This window comes from Panthera onca, chromosome A3 (assembly GCF_046562875.1).
Source record: "Panthera onca isolate mPanOnc1 chromosome A3, mPanOnc1 haplotype 2, whole genome shotgun sequence".
Taxonomy (NCBI): domain Eukaryota; kingdom Metazoa; phylum Chordata; class Mammalia; order Carnivora; family Felidae; genus Panthera; species Panthera onca.
The window spans coordinates 8,352,450-8,373,060 of NC_138341.1; the positions used below are offsets into that span (position 1 = coordinate 8,352,450).

General features: G+C 35.5%; 1 protein-coding gene across 4 annotated transcripts in view; it reads right to left on the minus strand.

The window, feature by feature from the left end:
• Nucleotides 1-20,611, minus strand: part of ROCK2 (Rho associated coiled-coil containing protein kinase 2) — a 136,949-nt gene that overhangs the window by 72,405 nt on the left and 43,933 nt on the right. For all 4 annotated transcript variants that reach the window (XM_078444980.2, XM_078444977.2, XM_078444978.2 and 1 more), the window contains exons 2-3: nt 7,590-7,671; nt 6,534-6,634 (exon numbers count right to left, since the gene is read on the minus strand). In XM_078444980.2, the coding sequence (XP_078301106.2) occupies nt 6,534-6,634; nt 7,590-7,671 (183 nt within the window). The remainder of the gene's footprint in view (nt 1-6,533; nt 6,635-7,589; nt 7,672-20,611) is intronic.

Sequence of the window (20,611 nt, forward strand, 5' to 3'; positions counted from 1 at the left end):
ATGTAACTGCTATAAAAGTGTGTGTTATTATTTAATATTACATTAAAAAACCACAAATTACAAAGCCATGTATATGATTCCTTAACACACATATAAGACACTCATACATTACACAAATCTTTAGAAGAAACAGAAGTGAGAAAGCCATACATCAAAGTAATAAAAGTAGTTATCTCTCAGTAGTGGGACAATCAGTGATTTTAAAAAGCATAATGCTATCTCACTTCTACTAGAAACGTATTTGTCACATAAATAAAAGAATTTTTATTTTTAAGGAAGAATAATCGGCATTGATGCAATTTTTATAACTCAATAGGGAAAGGTTTTAACTTTTCTAGAATGAAAACAATTACAATAAAATATAAATACCCACTGAAAATAATTTGGTCCTAGTTTTGTATCAGTTCCCAATGTTTCCAACTATCAAAGCACTAAAAGAATACCAAGAGGCTAGTTACATTTATGTTTGAAAATGAAATAAAGAGAAGACATGATAAAAGGAGATTTTCACATTTTATTCTACCCAATTCTAAGCAATTTAGACCTTTGAGAGCAAGAATGCATTCATATATTAGTTGTGTAGTTTTAAATAAAACCACAGGAAAAATTTAATGAATACTTTTCTTAAGAAAAGTGAGTAGGCAACATCACAAACCCAACTAAACATGTGGCCCCAAACTCCAAAATAAGATACAACTTCAAAAACAAAAATGCTAAGGGCGCCTGGGTCACTCAGTTGGTTGAACGGCCAAGTTCAGCTCAGGTCATGAGGTCGCAATTCATGGGTTCGAGTGCCACATCAGGCGCTGGGCTGACACCTTGGGAGCCAGGAGCCTGGAGCCTGCTTGGGATTCTGTGTCTCCCTCTCTCTCTGTCCCTCCCCCACTCACGCTCTCTCTCTCGAAAATAAATAAACATATAAGATTTTTTTTTTAATGCTAAACGTATTTCCACTATTGAACAGGAAAACTTTTTATACATTTCCCCAATAAAGAATCATAAATAGGCAATTCCTAAGATACACGCATTACATTTAAGAAGGTTAACTTAGAACTCTCTTTTAGAAGCTAGGCCACTATTTCTTTTTGACACTATAATAGTGGCCAGCTCAAAATAAAAGCTCCATGAATGCAGGTGCCTTGTCTGAGTAGTTGACCTATACGACGTATTGCCAAAGCTTATAACGGTTACCTGACATTAAATAAACATTTACTAATCAATTAACAAAGGAATACTAAAGAACAATGTATATTCTATTACCAGAGATGAAGACTAAATATGTACCTTAAGAAGACATTTGCCAGACTAGAATTCATACCTTTCTTTTTCAGAGAAAAGTAGATTATGTCCTATGTAACTGTAAACAAAGAAATAAGCATGCATACCTGTTCAAAAAGGTAATTTCACTGCAACGTTCATCCCAACACACATACACATGCTATTATGGGATGAACTGTGTGCTGTCTCCTTCTGACCCCCCATATTTTGAAAGCCAACCTCTAGCACCTCAGCATGTGACTGTATTTGGAGACAGAGCCTATAGAGAGGCAAGTAAGTTAACAGAGGCTATTAGGGTGGGTCCTAATCCAATCTGACTGGTGTCCTTCTAAGAACAGGCAATTAGGACACACAGTGACACAGGAGGCACAAGCAAGCACAGAGGAAAGACAATGTGAGGACACAACAAGGCAGCGCCATCCACACGCCAAGGAGAGGCGCCTCGGGAGAAACCAAACCTGCCAACACCCTGATGTTGAACTTGTAGCCTCCAGACCGTGAGAAAATTAAGTTTTGTTGGTTAAGTCACAGTAGGTGCTTTTTGTTACAGTGGCTCTAGCAAACCAACACACATAAATACATATAAAATTTAGAGCAACACTTCGGATTATTCATTTACCATTAAAACATTTAGGGGCACCTGGGCGGCTCAGTCGGTTAAGCATACGACTTCGGCTCAGGTCATGATCTCACAATTCATAAGTTTGAGCACCGAGTGGGGCTCTGCGCTGATAGCACGGAGCCTGCTTCAGGTTCTCGGTCTCCCTCCCTCCCTCCCCCACCCCCTCTCTCTCTGCCACTACCACTACCACCCCCACTAGCTCATGCATGCTCACTCTTGCTCTCTCTCTCTCTCTCCACCCCCCTCCAAAATAAACATTAAAAAATAGTTTAAAAGATTAAAACATTTAAATTTATAAATCCTTAGAAACTGGCAAAAGTGACAACAGACAGTATTTACTTAATACCTACAATGTGCCAGACCCCTGGTAAGTACCACACATGTAGAGCTTAATTTAGTCCTCAAAAAATTTCTTGTATGTTCTATTATTACTGCTACTCCGAGATAAGGAAATTAAAGCTTTGATGACAGAAAATCTATACATGATAGAATAGAAACAAAAGTAGTTGACTCTGACTATTCTTCCGAAGTATTGCTCTTAATCAACCTAATATACAGAATATTATTATTTTCCATAAAAATGAGATGTGATAAATGACCTAAACAGTAGAATCTAAAAATAGTGGTATCAGGTAAGATCACCCATGTTACAGACTTTTCATGATATAAAAACATAAATATACATCACCTCTGTAGATGGGAGAAAAAAGATAATAAGCTAAACCAATTCTGCCCACCTAGAATTATAGAACTTTTCAATCTATAAATAAATGCCTTTTTCAGGTGAAGAAAATTAGGCTCAAATAAATTAAATGACTGAGCACCTCCTCTTTTTTTTTTTAATTAAAGTTTATTTATTTTGAGAGAGTGTGTGTGAGCGAGGGAGGAGGGGGAGGAGGAAGAGAGAGAATCCCAAGCAGGTTCCACACTGTCAGCTCAGAGCCCGACGTAGGGTTCGAACCATGAGATCACGACTTGAGCCAAACTCAAGAGTCAGATACTTAACCAACTGAGCCACCCAGGCACCCCTGTACTTTCTTGACTCATGGCATTCTTACATGCTATTCCCTCTGTATTTTGACTCCCACCCCAGTCCCTCTTCTTCATGTGCCTAACTTCTTTACATCTAACTCAAATGTCATTTTCTCACAGTGAGGTCTTTCCTAACAACCCCACCTGAATTAAGCACATCCCTCCGTTATTCTCTCTCATGACATCCAGATCTTTTCCTTCATCGTATTTATCATAATTTGAAAATACTTCACTTATTTAAAGTAAAATTCCTATCTCTTCCACAGAAGTACCACTTTTAGAAAGATTGAGGCTATGTTATCGCATCTTTAGAAGCTAGCAAAGCTCCTGAAGCAAAACAGATCCTGATTAAATACTTCATTGATGGAAGGATACATGAACCATTTCATGTGTGGCAATTAACTGCTAATATTTACTAAGCACTTACTATATTCTAAGAAACTGTTCCAAATTTAATTACATCTATTTCTTCCACTAATGCTATGGGGTTTAAATGTTACTGTTATCTTCATTTAGCAGATAAGAAACTGAGGCAGAGAGTGATTAAGTAACTGCACGGTGTCTGCAGTGATTAAGTGTCTGCACGGACAGCTAGTCAGCAAGTCAGAAGTCAAGTGTAAGCGGTCTGACTCTAGCTCCTAAATACTACAGTATAGTTGCTGTGGCACACTAAAGTTACTTTTACAACGAGAATTTTCTTTGTAGAAACGGACTAGTGGGCCCTCTGTGGTAATACATTTTTAACCTGACCAAAAAAAGTATTCCGTAAGACAAATCTGCACCTACTAGTGTAAAACTTTCTTTGGATGACTAGAAAAACATAATCATAAAGATGTGCCAAATGTGGAATACTGCCTACACAGCTGTCAAACTAATTTATCTAACACATGCAAATCAACTTTAAAAGACGATGGAAGAAGCACTTGGACTTTTCATTTTGAATCTTATCCTTCTTTTCAAGACTCCCTGCCAAAGGTAACAGAACAAAGAGCTAACGCCAAAACAAACATGCTCCAAGTTCTTAGGTCAGGTCAGCAGATTAATGGAATGTTAAAGTGTTTCTCATTTTTAAAAACATGTGAATTTGTTTTATAGAAAATAAAATTTGGAATGGAAAGTTAACAACAAAAATAAAACCCTCTTCTTTTCCTTTTCTTTCTTGAACGTATTGAATTTGAATTATCAAACTAACCTAACACAGAACAATGACTACCCTGCCACAAAAACATGACAAGCCAAAAACTGTCACATTTCCTTCAAAAACAGAATTCCAAATTCTATTCTCTCTTATCTACACTGAATCCTGATTATGAAGAAACAATGTATTTATTTCAAATACTTGTATTATGAATTTATGTATCAAATAGGCAATAATTTTAATAGTGGCTAACAGGGAACACTATAACTAGGCTTATTTTTTTTTAATTTTATTTAGTGTGTATTTATTTTGAGAGAGAAAGAGGGAGAAGGAGAGAGGGAGGGAGGGAGGAAAGGAGAGAGGGAGGAAGAGAGAGAGAAAGAGAGAGAGAGGGAGGGAGAAAGAGAGAGGGAGGGAGAAAGAGAGAGGGAGGGAGAAAGAGAGAGGGAGGGAGGGAGAAAGAGAGAGATCGAGTATGAGCTGGGGAGGGGCAAAGAAAGAGGGAGACACAGAATCTGAAGCAGGCTCCAGGCTCTGAACTGTCAGCACAGAGCCCGACGCGGGGCTCGAACTCACAAGTGGTGAGTGTCAGAGCCAAAGTCTGACACGTAACCAACTGAGCCCCCCCAGGCTCCCCAGGCTTATTTATTTTTAATTCACTTAATCCCCTATAACAAACCCATGACACAGGTATTATCATCTGTATTCTATAGTTTGGAACTCAGAGAGATTGAGAAACTTGTCTGTACTCACTATAATCTTTGAGTTAGGCCAAGGCAGAGATAAGATTCAACTACTTTGTATTTTCCACTATCTTGCAGGACCTGTCACAACTCAACTACCACGTAATCTAATCTCTGACCCTCCCCCCGCCCCCGCTCCCCCCTCCAAGCGCACTCTACCAGCCGAAGTTACACCACTTTCAGAGACTCAAAACAAAACAAACAAAAAGCACATTACCTTCCAAGGCAGCCCACTCCTCAAATCTACTCCAAATTAACGTCTCAATCCCTTCAACCACACCTCAGATGGCATCATTTCAAGTCCCTGAGCGTTCCATCCCTTGAGTACCCTCTACCAACATGCCTTTTAAGACAGGGCAACAGTGCACAGAGAATGAGTATTCCATTATGGCCCAATCATCTCAAAAGAGAGAACACAACACCTATATCAAAGCGATCCAAACTTCCTCTACTATTTTGGACAGCCACATCACCAACGACTCTTGCTTGGTTTACATTAAAGGAAAATTGTTCTTTAATTTATAATTACTGTTAAGCAATCTATTTCTTGAGTTCTTCACATCTAAGTACAGTTCTTTATTCTGGTTAAATTTCACTTTTATTGGCCAATGGCCTTCCCAACTAATGATTTCTGGATTTTGGCTTATCATCTGAAATCATCCTCATACTTCAGTTTTAACTCATTTGCAAAATTATTCACCGCGTCACCACTGCCCCCATACAATAAATGCCTTATTAATAAAGTGGTGAATAGGAGAAGAGAGAACTCTAAAATCTGTCCCTGGGGATCTCTGTCCAAGGTACAATTCATGCCTTCCTCAGTCTCCTTAGGATACAGCTATTAAATTAGCTGTCTATTAAATTATAAAACTGTCTTTCCATATGCTTATTCATTGACATTTCTCCATATCCTCTTTAAGCATAACAGACTTTTTCAAATATCTTATAGATATATATCACACCTATTACACTACCCTGATCTACAAGTTCAATAAACCTATCAAAAAAAGAAGGAATGAAAGAGAAGCAAAAGTGACTTGTTCCTAAAGAAATTATGCTAACACACAGTGATCAGTGTTTTTCTCATGCTCCATCAAAAAACAGAAGAACACTACTGAGCAAAAGACAGAATTTGACCCCATAATTTAATCAAAGACAATAATCTGTAAGGACAAAAAGTGGAATTTCGTATTCGAGTGACAAAAACAGGAGTATTGTTACAGTTCCTCATTAATACAAATGACATTTATTACAAACATTTATATTTCCAGTTGGTACCACTTTCATCTGCACAGATAAATTTCATATGTACTTTCAGTTATTATTATGTCTTTCAGTTACTACAATGTTTCTCATATTATCTAAATAAAATCTGTTAAGGAAGAATAAATGTTATTAATCTGAACATATTAAATAAAAACACAATAGTTCTTGGGGAATATTAACTGCTGAAAAGGTCATGTATGAAACCACACTGGCCTGATTCTAAATCTCAGTGTTTCAGAGTTACAAGAAACGTGGGGTATCAGTTTACAATTACCTCCTTTTACAGGCGAAGACACTGAGGGTTTTCGGAGATGGAATGATTTGACCAAGCTCACAAAACTAATTCTGGCATGGCTGGGCAGAAAAATAACATCGACTCAGGGGCTGTTGGTAGTATTTCACAAAACCCTGTCTTTAAAAATAATATAAAAGAAGAAAACAAATACTTTCTTACCAGCTGCACTTCACCAAAAGCACCTCTCCCAATCACTTTTACAACATCATAGTCTTCTGCCTTCATCTGTAGACCTCTGATTTTTTTCACAATTTTCTCATCTGCAATAAAAAAGATTACATTTATAAACAATACTTTACAATAATCACCATATTTGTAAACAAATTTTCATTTCAAGAAACTGGGATTAGTTTTTAGCTAAATCTGTCAGTTTTCAAAGGTTGCTATTTAAAAAGCTAAGATACATATTAACTTTACATGAAAGAACCAAAATTCCATGGTTTATTAACACATATAAAACAAACAGTACTGACAACCAAAAAGTAAGAATTAAGCTATTCTGTTGCTTGACAAGATGACAGCTGAACAATGAGGATCCACGCGTCCTAGCAGTGCATTCTGAATCACGGCCGAGAGCTGCTATGAAATTACTTGCAAGGCTAATCTTAGTAATAAATTTCCATAGTCTACTTCTTTGGGAAGTAGTAATCACATATTGTAGATATAGTATCTAAAGACAAGATTGTTTAATCATGAAAATAGCCCAGTCTCTAACAATTCCAACTTAAAAAGCTTACTACGATGATATAAAGTGTGTATTAGATTATCTTGAGAATTTATTCTTAGAATTCAACCTCATCTACACCTTCACTCCAACATCAATGCTGGCAAATATTAAGTTACTGCATAGATGACAATAATTGTTATCGCATTATCTTTCATTACCTAGACCGACATGTCTACATTCATACAAACATAAGGCTCATTAAGTCTCCTAAGCAGTGTAAATCTAAGTCTTAAAATTGTTGGCATTAATTTAAAAGTTCTCTTTGAACTGCCATAAATAACCTGTGCTAAACTTAGTCTGAGTAATTTATATAAAACCTTGAACTTTAACATACTGCAACTAGATCTGCAGTTTTTCTTTAAAAATAAAGAATGCAGCATTTAAGTGAACCAACTAGCAAACTAAATAGTTTATAGACTATAATGTTAATCACACATAAATCTCTTATCAAAAGTATAGTTATAGGATCAAATATGAAGGTTACTCACATCTATTTAAGAAATTATCTATATTCTTGTTTTTCCTCAAAGCAGGAAAATCCAAATCAAGGACCAAGGAATTTAAGCCATCCTGTTTAACAAAAAATTAAAAAAAGGAAAAAGAAAGTTGTTACAATTTCCAAATATTAAAAAAAAGTCTTTAAATTTTATACGTTGTTCTTGCTAAATAAATATCAATCTACTTTGATATGAAATTGTCCAATGGTTCCATATCCAACAGTTTTAACTCATTTCCTAACTTCTGCCAGAGAATATTATGAATGATTGTATCATGTTTTCCTTTGTTATTTTAGCCAGTAGAAAAATATCAGCTTAAAATACGCACCCACTATTATTTCTGCTAGTCAGATGTCTTCCTTTCTCTCTTTAAATGCCCAGTAAAATTTCACCACGCTTTTTTGACTTTAAGAAATGCACACAGGGGCGCCTGGGTGGCTTAGTAGGTTGAGCATCTGACACTTGATTTTGGCTCAGGTCATGATCCCACGGTCGTGGGATCAAGCCTCACGTTGGGCTCTGCGCTGAGCATAGAACTGTTAAAATTTTTCTCTCTCTCTCCCTCCCTCCGTTCTCCCTCTTTCCCTCTCTCCCCTTCTCTCTCTGTCTCTGTTCCCCATTCTCTCTCTCTCTCTCTCTCTCTCTCTAAGAAAAAGAGACAGAAATACACACAGACTAAAGAAATTAAGAAAATAATCCCATTTACAACTGCATCAAAAAGAATAAAATACCTAGGAATCAATTTAACCAAGGAGGTGAAAGACCTGCACACTGGAAACTGTAAGATATTCATGAAAGAAACTGAAGAAGATACAAATAAATGGAAAGATATTCCCTACTTATGGATTAGAAGAGTTAATATTGTTAAAATGTCCATACTACCCAAGCAATCTGCAGATCCAATGCAATACCCATCAAAATTCCAATGGCATACTTCACAGAACTGTAACAAATAACTGTAAACTCTGTATGGAACCACAAAAGGTAACAAATAGTCAAAGCAATTTTAAGAAGAACAAAGCTGGAGGGATCATCCTCCCAGATTTCAAACTACACCACAAAGCTATAAAAATCAAAACAGTATGGTATTCGTACAAAAACAGACACACAGATCAATAAAAAGGAAAGTCCAGAAATAAACCAATACATATATGGACAATTAACCTTTGACAAAGGAGGAAGAACATATGATGGAGAAAGGACAGGCTCTTCAATAAATGGTGTTGGGAAAACTGGATGGCAACATGCAAAAGAATGAAACTAGACCACTGTCTTATACCGCACACAGAAATTACCTTGAAATCCATTAAAAACTTGAACGTAAGACCTGAAACCATAAAATTCCTAGAAGAAAACATAGGCAGTAAGCCTTTTAACACGGTTTCAGTGACATCTTTATACGTATCTGACTCCAAAGGCAAGGGAAAGAGAAACAAAAATAAAGGAGACTACATCAAACCAAACAGCTTCTGCACAGAGAAGAAAACGTACTGAATGGGAGAAGATATCTGCAGACCACATATCTAATATGCGGTTAATATTCAAAATATATAAAGAAATCATACAACTCAACAACAACAAAAACCCAAAAATTTGATTTAAAAAATGGGCAGAAGATCTGAAGAGACATTTCTCCAAAGACAGATAATACATGAAAAGAGTTCAACATCACTAATAATTAAGGAAATACAAATCAAAACCACAATGAGATTTCACCTAATACATACTAGAATTACCAAAGAAAAGTAACAAATGCTGGAGAAGATGTGGAGAAAAGGGAACCGTCGCACACTGTTGATGAGATTGTAAAGTGATGCAGCCACTATGGAAAACAGTATGGAGATTCCTCAAAAAACTAAGAATAGAACTACAATATGAGACAGATATTCCACCTCTGAGTATTGATCTGAAGAATATGAAAACACCAATTTGAAAAAATATTTACAACCCTAAGCTAACTGCAGCATTATTTGTAATAGCCAAGACATGGAAACAACCTAAGTGTTTATCAACAGATGAATAGTTAGGATAAAGAAGATAGTGTATATACAACGGAATACCACCCAGTTATAAAAATGAACGAAATTTTGCCATCTGCAGTAACATGGATGGACTTTGAGGATATTGTGCTAAGTGAAATAAGTCAGAAAGAGAAAGAGAAATACCCTATGATTTCACTCATATGTGGAATCTAAAAAAACCCAAATGAACAAAATAAAACAAACGCAGACCAGTAGTTACCAGAAGGGAAGGGGGTGAGGGGTGGGGGGTAAACAAAATGGGTAAAGGGGGTCAATTGTATGGTGATGAATGGTAACAAGACTTGTGGTGGTGATCACTTTGTAGTGTATACAAGATGTCAATTATAAAGCTGTACACCCAAAACTTATACCATAAAACAAAAAGAAAAAGAGAGAGAGAGAGAGAGAGAGAGAGAGAGAGAAAGAAAGAAAGAAAGAAAGACAGACAGACAGACAACCTAAGGAAGTTCCCATTCACTTAACAAGCATTGATTTTTTTTTTTTTTTTTTTTTGGCCTAATGCATACAAAGAACAGAACAGAAAAATCCAAAAATAAATATGACACTAACTATCCTTACACTCAGGGAACTCAGTCTCAAAAGTAAATTTCCCCTAAAAACATAAATACAGGAAAACACAATGTTCAGATTTCTTTTCAAGTTTTCTATATTTTCTCTACTTTTTACAAGCATACATTAAATTTATAGTCAAAATAAGAAAAAGTACATACATATAACTTGATGAGGGTTAAGAAAAACTAATAAGAAACAAAGTCTTTAATTACTCAAAGGATATGTCTACGAAGGTAACAATATTTCTAAAACACTATTGCATATACTGTCTCATCCCCAAGTAATTCTGAAGAGGGCATGAAGAAGTACTCTTCATTTTAAAATATAAACTAAGGCTTAGATAGTAAGTGACTTTGATTTGTCCAAGTTCATGCCATTAGGAAATGACATAGCAAACACTACTTAAAACTTAAAGGTCCAATACACTTAACTCATCCCTAGTCTCAATGGCCAGACTAACACCAAGAGGAGCTTGGAAGAGTAAAGAAGGAGCTCAAAGAACTGAAGGATTGCTAAAAAATAAAACAGCAATTAAAAAGCCTTTTAGGAATGTGAGTACGGTGGAAAATGGGAAAATTAGAAAGGCAACTTGAGTTTTTAATTTACTAATTACAGAGAAACTGCACATCCTACGTTTATTTACCATTCAGTTATACTTCATATTTTTAATTTTCATTCTTCAAATATTTTGTTCACATTTTATGAAAATATTATTTAATAACAGAAAGGGCACAGGTGTTAAGAGTAAACTACAAAATTTCTTTTATCAAAATTAAAATTCTTTATAACCAACCCACTGATATCATCAATGCAGACACATAAAACAATCTTAATTCTCCTGAACTGAAAAAAAATACATTAAAAATAATAAATATTCAACTTCCAGTGAAGCTGAGATTATTAAAGTCACACTTTGAGATCCCACACATATATACACCCACAATTTCCCTCTCCAGGACAGATGAACTGCTTCAAGGATTCCAGCATTTTAGCATACTTGGCTATTTTTAACTACCAAATTATTGCTATATCTTTTGGGCATAATTTTGCTATTGTTAAATAGCAATAAATTTATTGGTTTAAAATGTAAAATCTGAATCACTTATTTTTTTAGGTATACCCATAATTAATGGCTTTAAATCAAAGAAAGGTGCATTTATTTGGAAAGCCTTCTTCTGTACCTCCACAACCTACCTCTACAAGAATTAAAAATTTTAACTGACAAGGCAAAAGCTTCTATTACAAGAAGAAATTTCTTCTTCTGGTTCAGAGACTTTTCAAACAAATGGAATATGAACACTTTATACAGATATGATAAAAGTAACTGCATTAAAATCTCCATCTACACATTCGGGTGCCTGGGTGGCTCAGTCAGTTGGGCGGCCGCCTTCAGCTCAGGTCATGATCTCGCGGTCTGTGGGTTATAGCGTCAGGCTCCGTGCTGGCAGCTCAGAGCCCAGAGCCTGCTTCAGCTTCTGTCTCCCTCTCTCTTTCTCTGCCCCTCCCCCTGCTGTCTGTCTGTCTGTCTGTCTCTCTCAAATAATAAACATTAAAGAAAAAAATTAAAGTCTCCATCTACACATAACGATGAAAAAAGAAATCCTTTGGGAAAAACAAAAAAAGCTACAGCTTGACATTAATAAAAGGATTGAATCCCTGCTTATCCCACATCCTCCCTACAAGTTATCACAAGAAGATGGGATCATGTAAAGATTAAATAGTCAAGAAGAAAATCTGGAAATAACTTATAAATGTTTCCCACAACATATCCTACCAGGGTAGAGTCAGAAAGCTTTTTCAGCAGTTGTTCAACTCATCAGTAATACCATTTTGGTTTTCTTAAGCCATTTTTAAAGATCAAATAATACCTCACCTGTGCATTGTTTTTTTTTATATAGCATTTATTTTTGAATAATACTAGAATACTTTAATCTGCTAATAATTTATATCCGAAGAAAATGTATGGGGTAATATATATTTTAAAATGTACATTTATACTTGAGGTTTTATATTTATAAATTTTCACATCTGAAATGTATTCTATTTAGTATCACTTATTAAGAAACAAATTATGAAATTTTTTAAGACACCAGTATTTTCAGTATATGAAATTAATACTGAGGTCCAATGGCTAGGTTAGCTCAGGACTTAAAAACCTGTGTCTATGATCGTCCTTGTTATGTACTTTCATATAAAGCCCAGGCAGTGAGATTTTTTTTTCAGTGTCTGTGATTTCAACAGATTCCCTTTGTAGAAAGTGATACTAAGCTGAGATTAAAAAAAGTTTTTTTAAAGAATAAAACTGAAAGAAAAGCCTACTACCAAAACTCCAAAGCAATGAACAAAATTAACACTATTTGTCCCTTTCATCACTTCCAAGTGCATATAAATGACAGGACCACATTTAAAAGAACATTCAAAAACAAAACAAACAAAAATCAAAACCACCTAGCACTGCCAAAAAATATTCAAGGGCCAAAGAGAAAAATGCCAAATAATGAATAGGAACTAAAGGCACAAATATACAGAAGATTTAAGGGCAGGGAGCAGTAAAACCAATGGCGGAAAATTAAAAGGGCCTTGATGTGGTAAAGAACCAAAACCAGACTGACTACTGGGAAAACAGTAGCTAGAATGAAAATCTCAGCCCCAAAAGAAATTGAAAGAAGTCTTACTGCCCAAGTTCTATACAAAACTGCACAACTAGGTAAGTCAGATACAGCTTTCAATCAAGTCCTGAGCTAACCTCCGAAAACCTGCCCAGTTACTAAATCCTCCACATCTCTAATATTACTGGCTGAGAAAACATGAATCTCCTCCAATACTGGACTGTGGTTATCTACATGTGAAAAGTTAACATCAGAGGCAGAGGAAGGCAGAGAACAGGGCATTATACTACTGCCTTCCTGAACAAATAGGTACAAGCCAACACCCAATTTTTCCCATTATAATGTCATGGTGGAAAATATGTATGTAATGGCTTATTTTCCTAACTTTTCCTGAATGCAGAGCCTTTAAAATTTTAAATGCCAAGAAAGAATGAAGTGCTGGACTTGATTTCACTTTCACTACAAACTGCCCCTAAATATCTGTTTTAAAATATCCAAATAAATGGGGCGCCTGGGTGGCTGAGTCGCTTAAGTGTCTGACTTTCAGCTAAGGTCACTTTCAGCCCAGGGTTTGTGAGTTCAAGCCCTTCATTGGGCTCTCTGCTGTCACCGAGCCTGCCTCAGATTCTCTGTGCCCCTCTCCTGCTTGTGCTCTCTTTCTCTCTCAAAATAAACTTTAAAATAAAATAAAGTAAAACAAAATATCCAAATAAAATGCATTCCTCCCCTCTACTCCCCCAAAAGGAACAAGTTTGGAAAGACTTCACCAACTGGGAATGCCTGAAATGATAAGCAAAATGATAGAGACACTATGCTAGGAATTTCAATTGTTAAATGCAGCCCAAAATATCCTTTAACTGAAAATTGTATAAAATTATGAGTTGTCAGCATATGGATAGTATTTTTTAACTGGGTAAGATCGCTAAAGGAGTAGAGACAAATAAAAAAGGACCAAGGGACTGAGTCTTGGGATATACCAACATTAAGAGAATGAGAAGAGGGGACTAAGAAGGAACCAATAAAGGAAGAAGAAAATCTACACTTGTGTTATCTTAGTAGCAAGAATGAGAGAGTGATACATACATAGTCAATGTGACTTGTTTCAAATATAGTTATTTAAGGCTGTGAATTTAGAGTGTGGAGCTCATCAGTGACTTTCATAAGAGCTATTTAAACTATAAATTTGTTATTTTCAAATCACCACTCATTACCTTCTTACTACTTCTGTTTTACTATGATTGCTGTACTCGCATTTAAAAAACAAAACAAAAACCTTCTTGAAGACATTATTTTGGGTTCACACTCACAGACCTTAAATAATACCTAGCATTCCAACTTGACCATAGTCATTATAGTATTTATTACTAACAAAAGGAAGTTTTCTAGACTTGTTTGCGCCATGTACTGTGCAACGCATTTTTACATGCAGTCAGCATTTTAATCCTGATAACAAAATATAAGCTAGGTTACTACAGTTATACCCACATCAGTAGGCACAGAAACTAAAGTTATAAGGCAGGTTAAAACATCTGCCCAAGCCAACAGTTTACAAGTGACAGTATTAGAATTTTATGATACATTTATATTTTAAACATTACTGAACTTAATTAAAGTTATTCCTCTAATAGAACACTGAACAACATCCAGGTTTTAAAGTTAAGAACACAAATGAATTGGAAACATATTTTCTATGTATCTGCTATACAGATAAGTAACCAGGAAATGTTATTTAAATGAATTCTTCATACATTTCCTCCTTCTGTTACTGCAACTCCAAATACAAATACAAAACTAAAAACTGTGGGACCAAAGAAATCCAACTTAGCAAATAAAATATAAATTTTTAAGCCACCCATATGCACGTGGAGAAACTTCTGAAACTTAAGTATACTCCATATTATTTTTACACTATACCCTCTATCTCACCTAGAAAAATCTAAGTCATATTAATATATCTGCTATCATTTATCAACATCAGATGAGTAAAATCCTTAATGCTTATTTTACAATATTTAGTCTAAGATCTGTCAGTCAAATTAAATTAAATAAACTAAATGTATCCTGTCACCTAACAAAAAAGAATCTTTAAAGAAAAAAAGTCATTGAGGAAAGTAAGAAATAAGAGTATTGGGTGAAAGTGTCTCACACACATTTTGCATCCTATAAATTAACTTCACTATATAAACTTGAGTAGCTAACTTAATGAAGCATAAGAGAAATTTTCCTATTTGCTTATATATATTTTCAACTACCTATAGTTACAATAAAATGAGTTCTTAAAACTCCCTACTTCCTTAAAACAATATATATGGTACATTAATGAAGTAATACATTTCTAACAGTAACATTCATATTTAGAACACTTAAAGATGAGTAATTATGGGGCGCCTGGGTGGCTCATTTGGTTAAGTGACAGACTTTGGCTCAGGTCCTGCTCTCACGGTTTGTGAGTTCAAGCCCTGTGATGGGCTCTGTGCTGACAGCTCAGAGCCTGGAGCCTGCTTCAGATTCTACATCTCCCTTTCTCTCTGTCCCTCACCTGCTCGTGCCCTCTCTCTCTGTGTATCTCAAAACTAAACATTTAAAAAAAAAAAAGAGTAACTATATCAAAAACGTATTTAAAATCTGAACTCTGAATTGTAGGGGGAAGGAGAACCTCCTTGAACAAAGAATACAATTTCCACTGATACTAAGCCTTTTTTTTTTTTTTTTTTTTTTTAAATTTAAGAAAGAGAGAAAGCGCGTGAGCCATGGGGAGAGGGGTAGAAGGAGAGAGAATCCTAAGCAGGCCCCAGGCTCAGCGTAGAGCCCAATGCAGAGCTTGGTCCCACAACCTTAGGTTCATGACCTGAGCAGAAATCAAAAATGGACATTAAACTGATTGAGCTACCCAGGCACCCGGATCTTAAGTCTTTCCAAAGTCTCTGTATTTGAACAGGTTCCTGATTTCTAGAGCCCTTTTTACCCTCACACACCAATGTGGCTCAGCACAGCATTCTTCCAGTTCCTGACTTTATTTACAATTTTGAGGTTTATATTTTGTTCATCATTTTTTTTTTTACATTTTTTAAATACTGTGATAAAACATTATTTATCTTGATTAATGTCGGTTTGGGGCACCCGCTTCAGTTTTGTGCCTACGGCAAAGTGCCTCACAGGCCTAAGCTTGGCCCCGGCCCTGGTGCTAAGAGACTGAAATCTCTGAGACACTCATGAACAATTTCATATTTTAATTTTTTAAAACTGTGCAAAGAATCATAAGTTGATTTGATCAATGCTTTAGAAAAAGAATTAATCGAAATATTAAGTGCAGAGTTAATGGTGAGTATGCCCGTGTTAATAAAGCAGCTGCTGTATACAGACAGCTTGCGTACCAGACACTGTGGCAAACACTTTCTATAACATCACTTCATGTAATTCACTGAATTTTCCAAGTAGACTGTAGAAGTAGGTGTTATTAACATCATTTTTTTTAATTGAAGAAATTAAACTTAGAGAACTTCTCAGAATCGCACAGTTAGAAAATAGCAGGGTTGGGATTGGGTTCAATGCTCCTTCAAGTAATTACTAGTTTGTTTGTTTTTTAAGTTTATTTATTTTGAGAGAGAAAGGGAAAAAGTGGGATCGGAGGAGGGACAGAGAAAGAGAAGAGAGAGAATCCCAAGCAGGCTCTGTGTTGTCAGCAAGGAGCCCAACATGGGGCTCGATCTCACAAACTATGAGATCATGACCTGAGCCCAAGTCAAGAGTAGGCCGCTTAACCAACTGAGCTACCCAGGAGCCCCAGTAATTATTAGTATTTTTAGTATTTTAACTAAGTTCTAAATTTTTTCTTCTAAAAATATTAAATCAACAGGAAGATATGAATCAAAGTACTATGCATAACGTAGTATATTGTTCAGAAACACATGAATAAAATTAAGATCAAATTGTACTTGTATTACTGTACTTTGGTTTATAAATCAAAATTGTATATCTTTTCTTCTAAAAATAAAGTTTTCCTCCTCAAGGAATATATAGTATTTTACTACTCCCTATAGAATAAAACAGAAAATCAGTTACTTTCCTCCTCATTATAAAATATCAGAAAAGTTGTGGCGCCTGGGTGGCTCAGTCGGTTAAGTAGCTGACTGTGGCTCAGGACATGATCTCACGGTTCGTGAGTTTGAGCCCCATGTCCAGCTCTGTGCTGACAGCTCGGAGCCTGGAGCCTGCTTCGGATTCTGTGTCTCCCTCTCTCTCTGCACCTCCCCGATTCATGCTCTCTCTCAAAAATTAATAAACATTAAAAAAATATTTTTTTTAATTATCATGATAGTTAATACATCATCTGATTGAATCCTATTACTAATTTAACACTGGTATTCAGTTGAAAAACTACTAGCAGATAAAATTAAAGTTGTTATTCTAATACTGATTGTAGATAAATCAAACTTAAAAAATATTTTGCGTATCTGTTACTCACAAAATTAAGTACTATACATAGACTTTGGGACACGCCCCACTAAAAAAACTCCGCCCATTCAAGGTAACAAATATATACAAAGAAAATAATTAGTATTATTAAGAATAGAAATGTTGGAGATGATAATGGCCAATAACACAAAGCAATGTTTATTATATCTTTGTGGATGTATGCACAGAGAAAGCGAGAGAGTCAAGCCACTCTAACAATACAGCTATGCCAGCAGTTTTCAAATTTTGAAGGTAAAGTTTTGTTTACTAGTGCCTTCTTTACTAGAAGGTAAAACAACTTGAGTCACATTTTCACTCAAAGACTAAGAACAATCCTCCAAATCTCTGTTTCCAGTCAATTGTTTAGTTAATTATACAGAGCCATCTCCTTCATTTTATAACTAGAAGTCTGCCCATATGATTTCCACCCGCCAAGAACCTAAATATAGATCAGTTCCACAAGTTGTGAAATTAAAATTTAAGCTTCATCTCCAAACAGACCTTATCCATTTGATCGATCAATCACTCAATAAATGTTAGTTATTTTTATTTCCAGTATTTTCAATACCATACAAATAGATATTTTGCATTTAGAGATTACATTCAAGAGATGTAGGGGCATAAAGTGCTTTATATTTGGCTTTTTCATCTAAGCCTATCAGCACATCTTTGATACTAACAGACGGAACCAAAAACAGTTCCATTACTGAGGTGCCTGGGTGGCTCAGTTGGTTAAGCATCCAGCTTCGGCTCAGGTCATGATCTCATGGTTCATGAGTTTGAGCCCCGTGGTGGGCTCTGTGCTGACAGCTCGGAGCCTAGAGACTGCTTCAGATTCTGTGTCTCCCTCTCTCTCCGCCCCTCCCCCACTCATGCTCTGTCTCTCTCTGCCTCTCAAAAATAAATTTAAAAAACATTTAAAAAAAAGTTACATTACTAACTTAATGTGTTCCATAAAGAAAACTATTTTACTTCTTTAAATTTCATTTTCAACATCAGTATAATACAACATCTATATCACAGGGCTAGTCTGATAACTAATCATGTATTGTTGATAAAGCCAAGTGAAACAAAGGTTAAATCTGAAAATGACTAGTCACTATACCTATTTTTTGTTATGAATGTACTTATATTGTAATCCACTTAACAAACTCTTTTTATTCCCAAGTAGTTTTCAATCTTCAACTTTATACAGCTTGAAATTTTATTTCAGCCAATTAAAATCTAGGAATGATGACCTACAACACATAAGTGTTAGGAGCAACATTATGATAGCAAGAAATTCAAAGCAACCTAAAAATTTGGTAAAGAAATACTAAGATTTTATTAAGGCTTGTTAGAGCTATGTTAAGCAACCATTAAAAATGATGGTTATAAAGATTATGTAAAAATATAAAATATTAATGCTAAAAGAAAGCACAGAATATATTGAATGTATGATCATTCTACTTAAGGGAGTACGCATATGAAAAACTTTGAATGGAAATGCAACAAAGTATAGAAATGTGATATGATCATGGAGTTATGTGGTTTTGTTCTTTTCTTCCCCTAAATTCTAACATTTTTTTGAGGTGCATTTTGTAACTGATAATATAGTATAAAATCTAAGTGTTCACTAAGTGTTCAAGATGTAAAGTACTAAAGAACACACTTTAACAAATTTAGATTTCAAAAAAGTTACTCATTTATTACCTCTAGCTTTCCTTATTTCTACTGAAACATGTCCTATTTTAAATTCTAAAACTTTTCACTGTTCTGCCTCCTACAAATCATATGTTCTTTTTCTCCCTGAGGGCTCTCTGGAATTCAAATAAATGTTGCTTCTACCCAAAGCTTGAACAGGAATTTTTATAGTGGTTAACAGATTAATTTGGGAAGACTGGACTTTCCAACCAAAAAGCAAGGTGGGTTGCTCCATCAACTTAAATTCTCTATTTCCTACAATAAAGTATTATTTACATATATTCTATATATTTCTTGTCCAGTCTCCTCCTAAGTATTTTACATTTTTGTGGTCATTATCACATTTAACTAGGTTGGGCATGTGAAGGACACCGAGCTCCTTTGAGAAAAAAAATTTTAAATTTTTTTTAATGTTTATTCATTTTTGAGAGACAGAACGTGAGCGGGGATGGGGCGGAGAGAGAGGGAGACACAAAATCCGAAGCAGGCTCCAGGCTCTGAGCTGTCAGCATAGACTCCACGCAGGGCTCAAACCCATGAATTAACGAGATCTTGACCTGAGCCGAAGTCAGACGCTTAACCGACTGAGCCACCCAGGCACCCCTGAGAACAAAATTTTAAACGTTCCCAAATGAAACATATTTGATATACCCCATTTCTTACTAATTAATGTTCAAATACATATTAGGTAATTAAAAACAAATGTGATTTCCTTAAAATTCCGTTTAAAACTTGTACAGAAAAGTAGTATAAACTTCATGAAAAACATGAATGAGGGGTGTGGGGCCGGTGAACTTTATACTCCAGAACCCCCCTCATCCTGACTCAGGTGCTAATTATTACATCATAAGATAAAAATGAGTAAGTAATTCCTCAAGTTTGCTAAATTTCAACCAAGGTTTTCTATTACAAAGACATCCTCCACTTTTAAATTCTTACTTGTGTTTGAAATGCTGGCAGGGAAGGGGTAACGTGAAGTCATATAACCTTATACTCTGTATCACATTTCCCAGGTGAAGAAAAATACGTTTCCTGTAACTCTTAAACTTAGATGAGAAGTGGACAACTGAACTGCTGGGTGAATGAGATGGAATGAAAGGAATTTCAAACACAACACTATCCTTGCCTATTATTAGAATTTGGTATGTCACTAGCTCCTAGTAGTATTTTTTTAAACTATAGACATTTAAATCTTTCATTTATTTTATTATTTTTTTAATGTTTATTTATTTTTGAGAGAGAGAGAGAGAGAGAGAGAGAGACAGAGCACTAGCGGGTGAGGGCCAGAGAGAGAGGGAGGCACAGAATCTGATGCAGGCTCCGGGCTCTGAGCTGTCAGCACAGAGCCCGACGTGGGGCTCGAACTCATGAACCATGAGATCATGGCCTGAGCCAAAGTCGGACGCTTAACCACCTAAGTCACCCAGGCACCCCTAAACCTTTCATTTTATATCCCACATAAAAGCAATCATTGGAAATATTCCAATCACATCATTATTCTGACACATATAATATCCTCAGTTTTCCAGTCAAATATTAACCACATCTAAATAATAAACTTCTGAAGGCACAACCAAGTTTACAAACCAAGCTCTCATGAAAATCAGAGGGCAAAAATATATACCCACAAATCACATTAGGACATCAATGTACATTGAGCGCCAACTCTGTG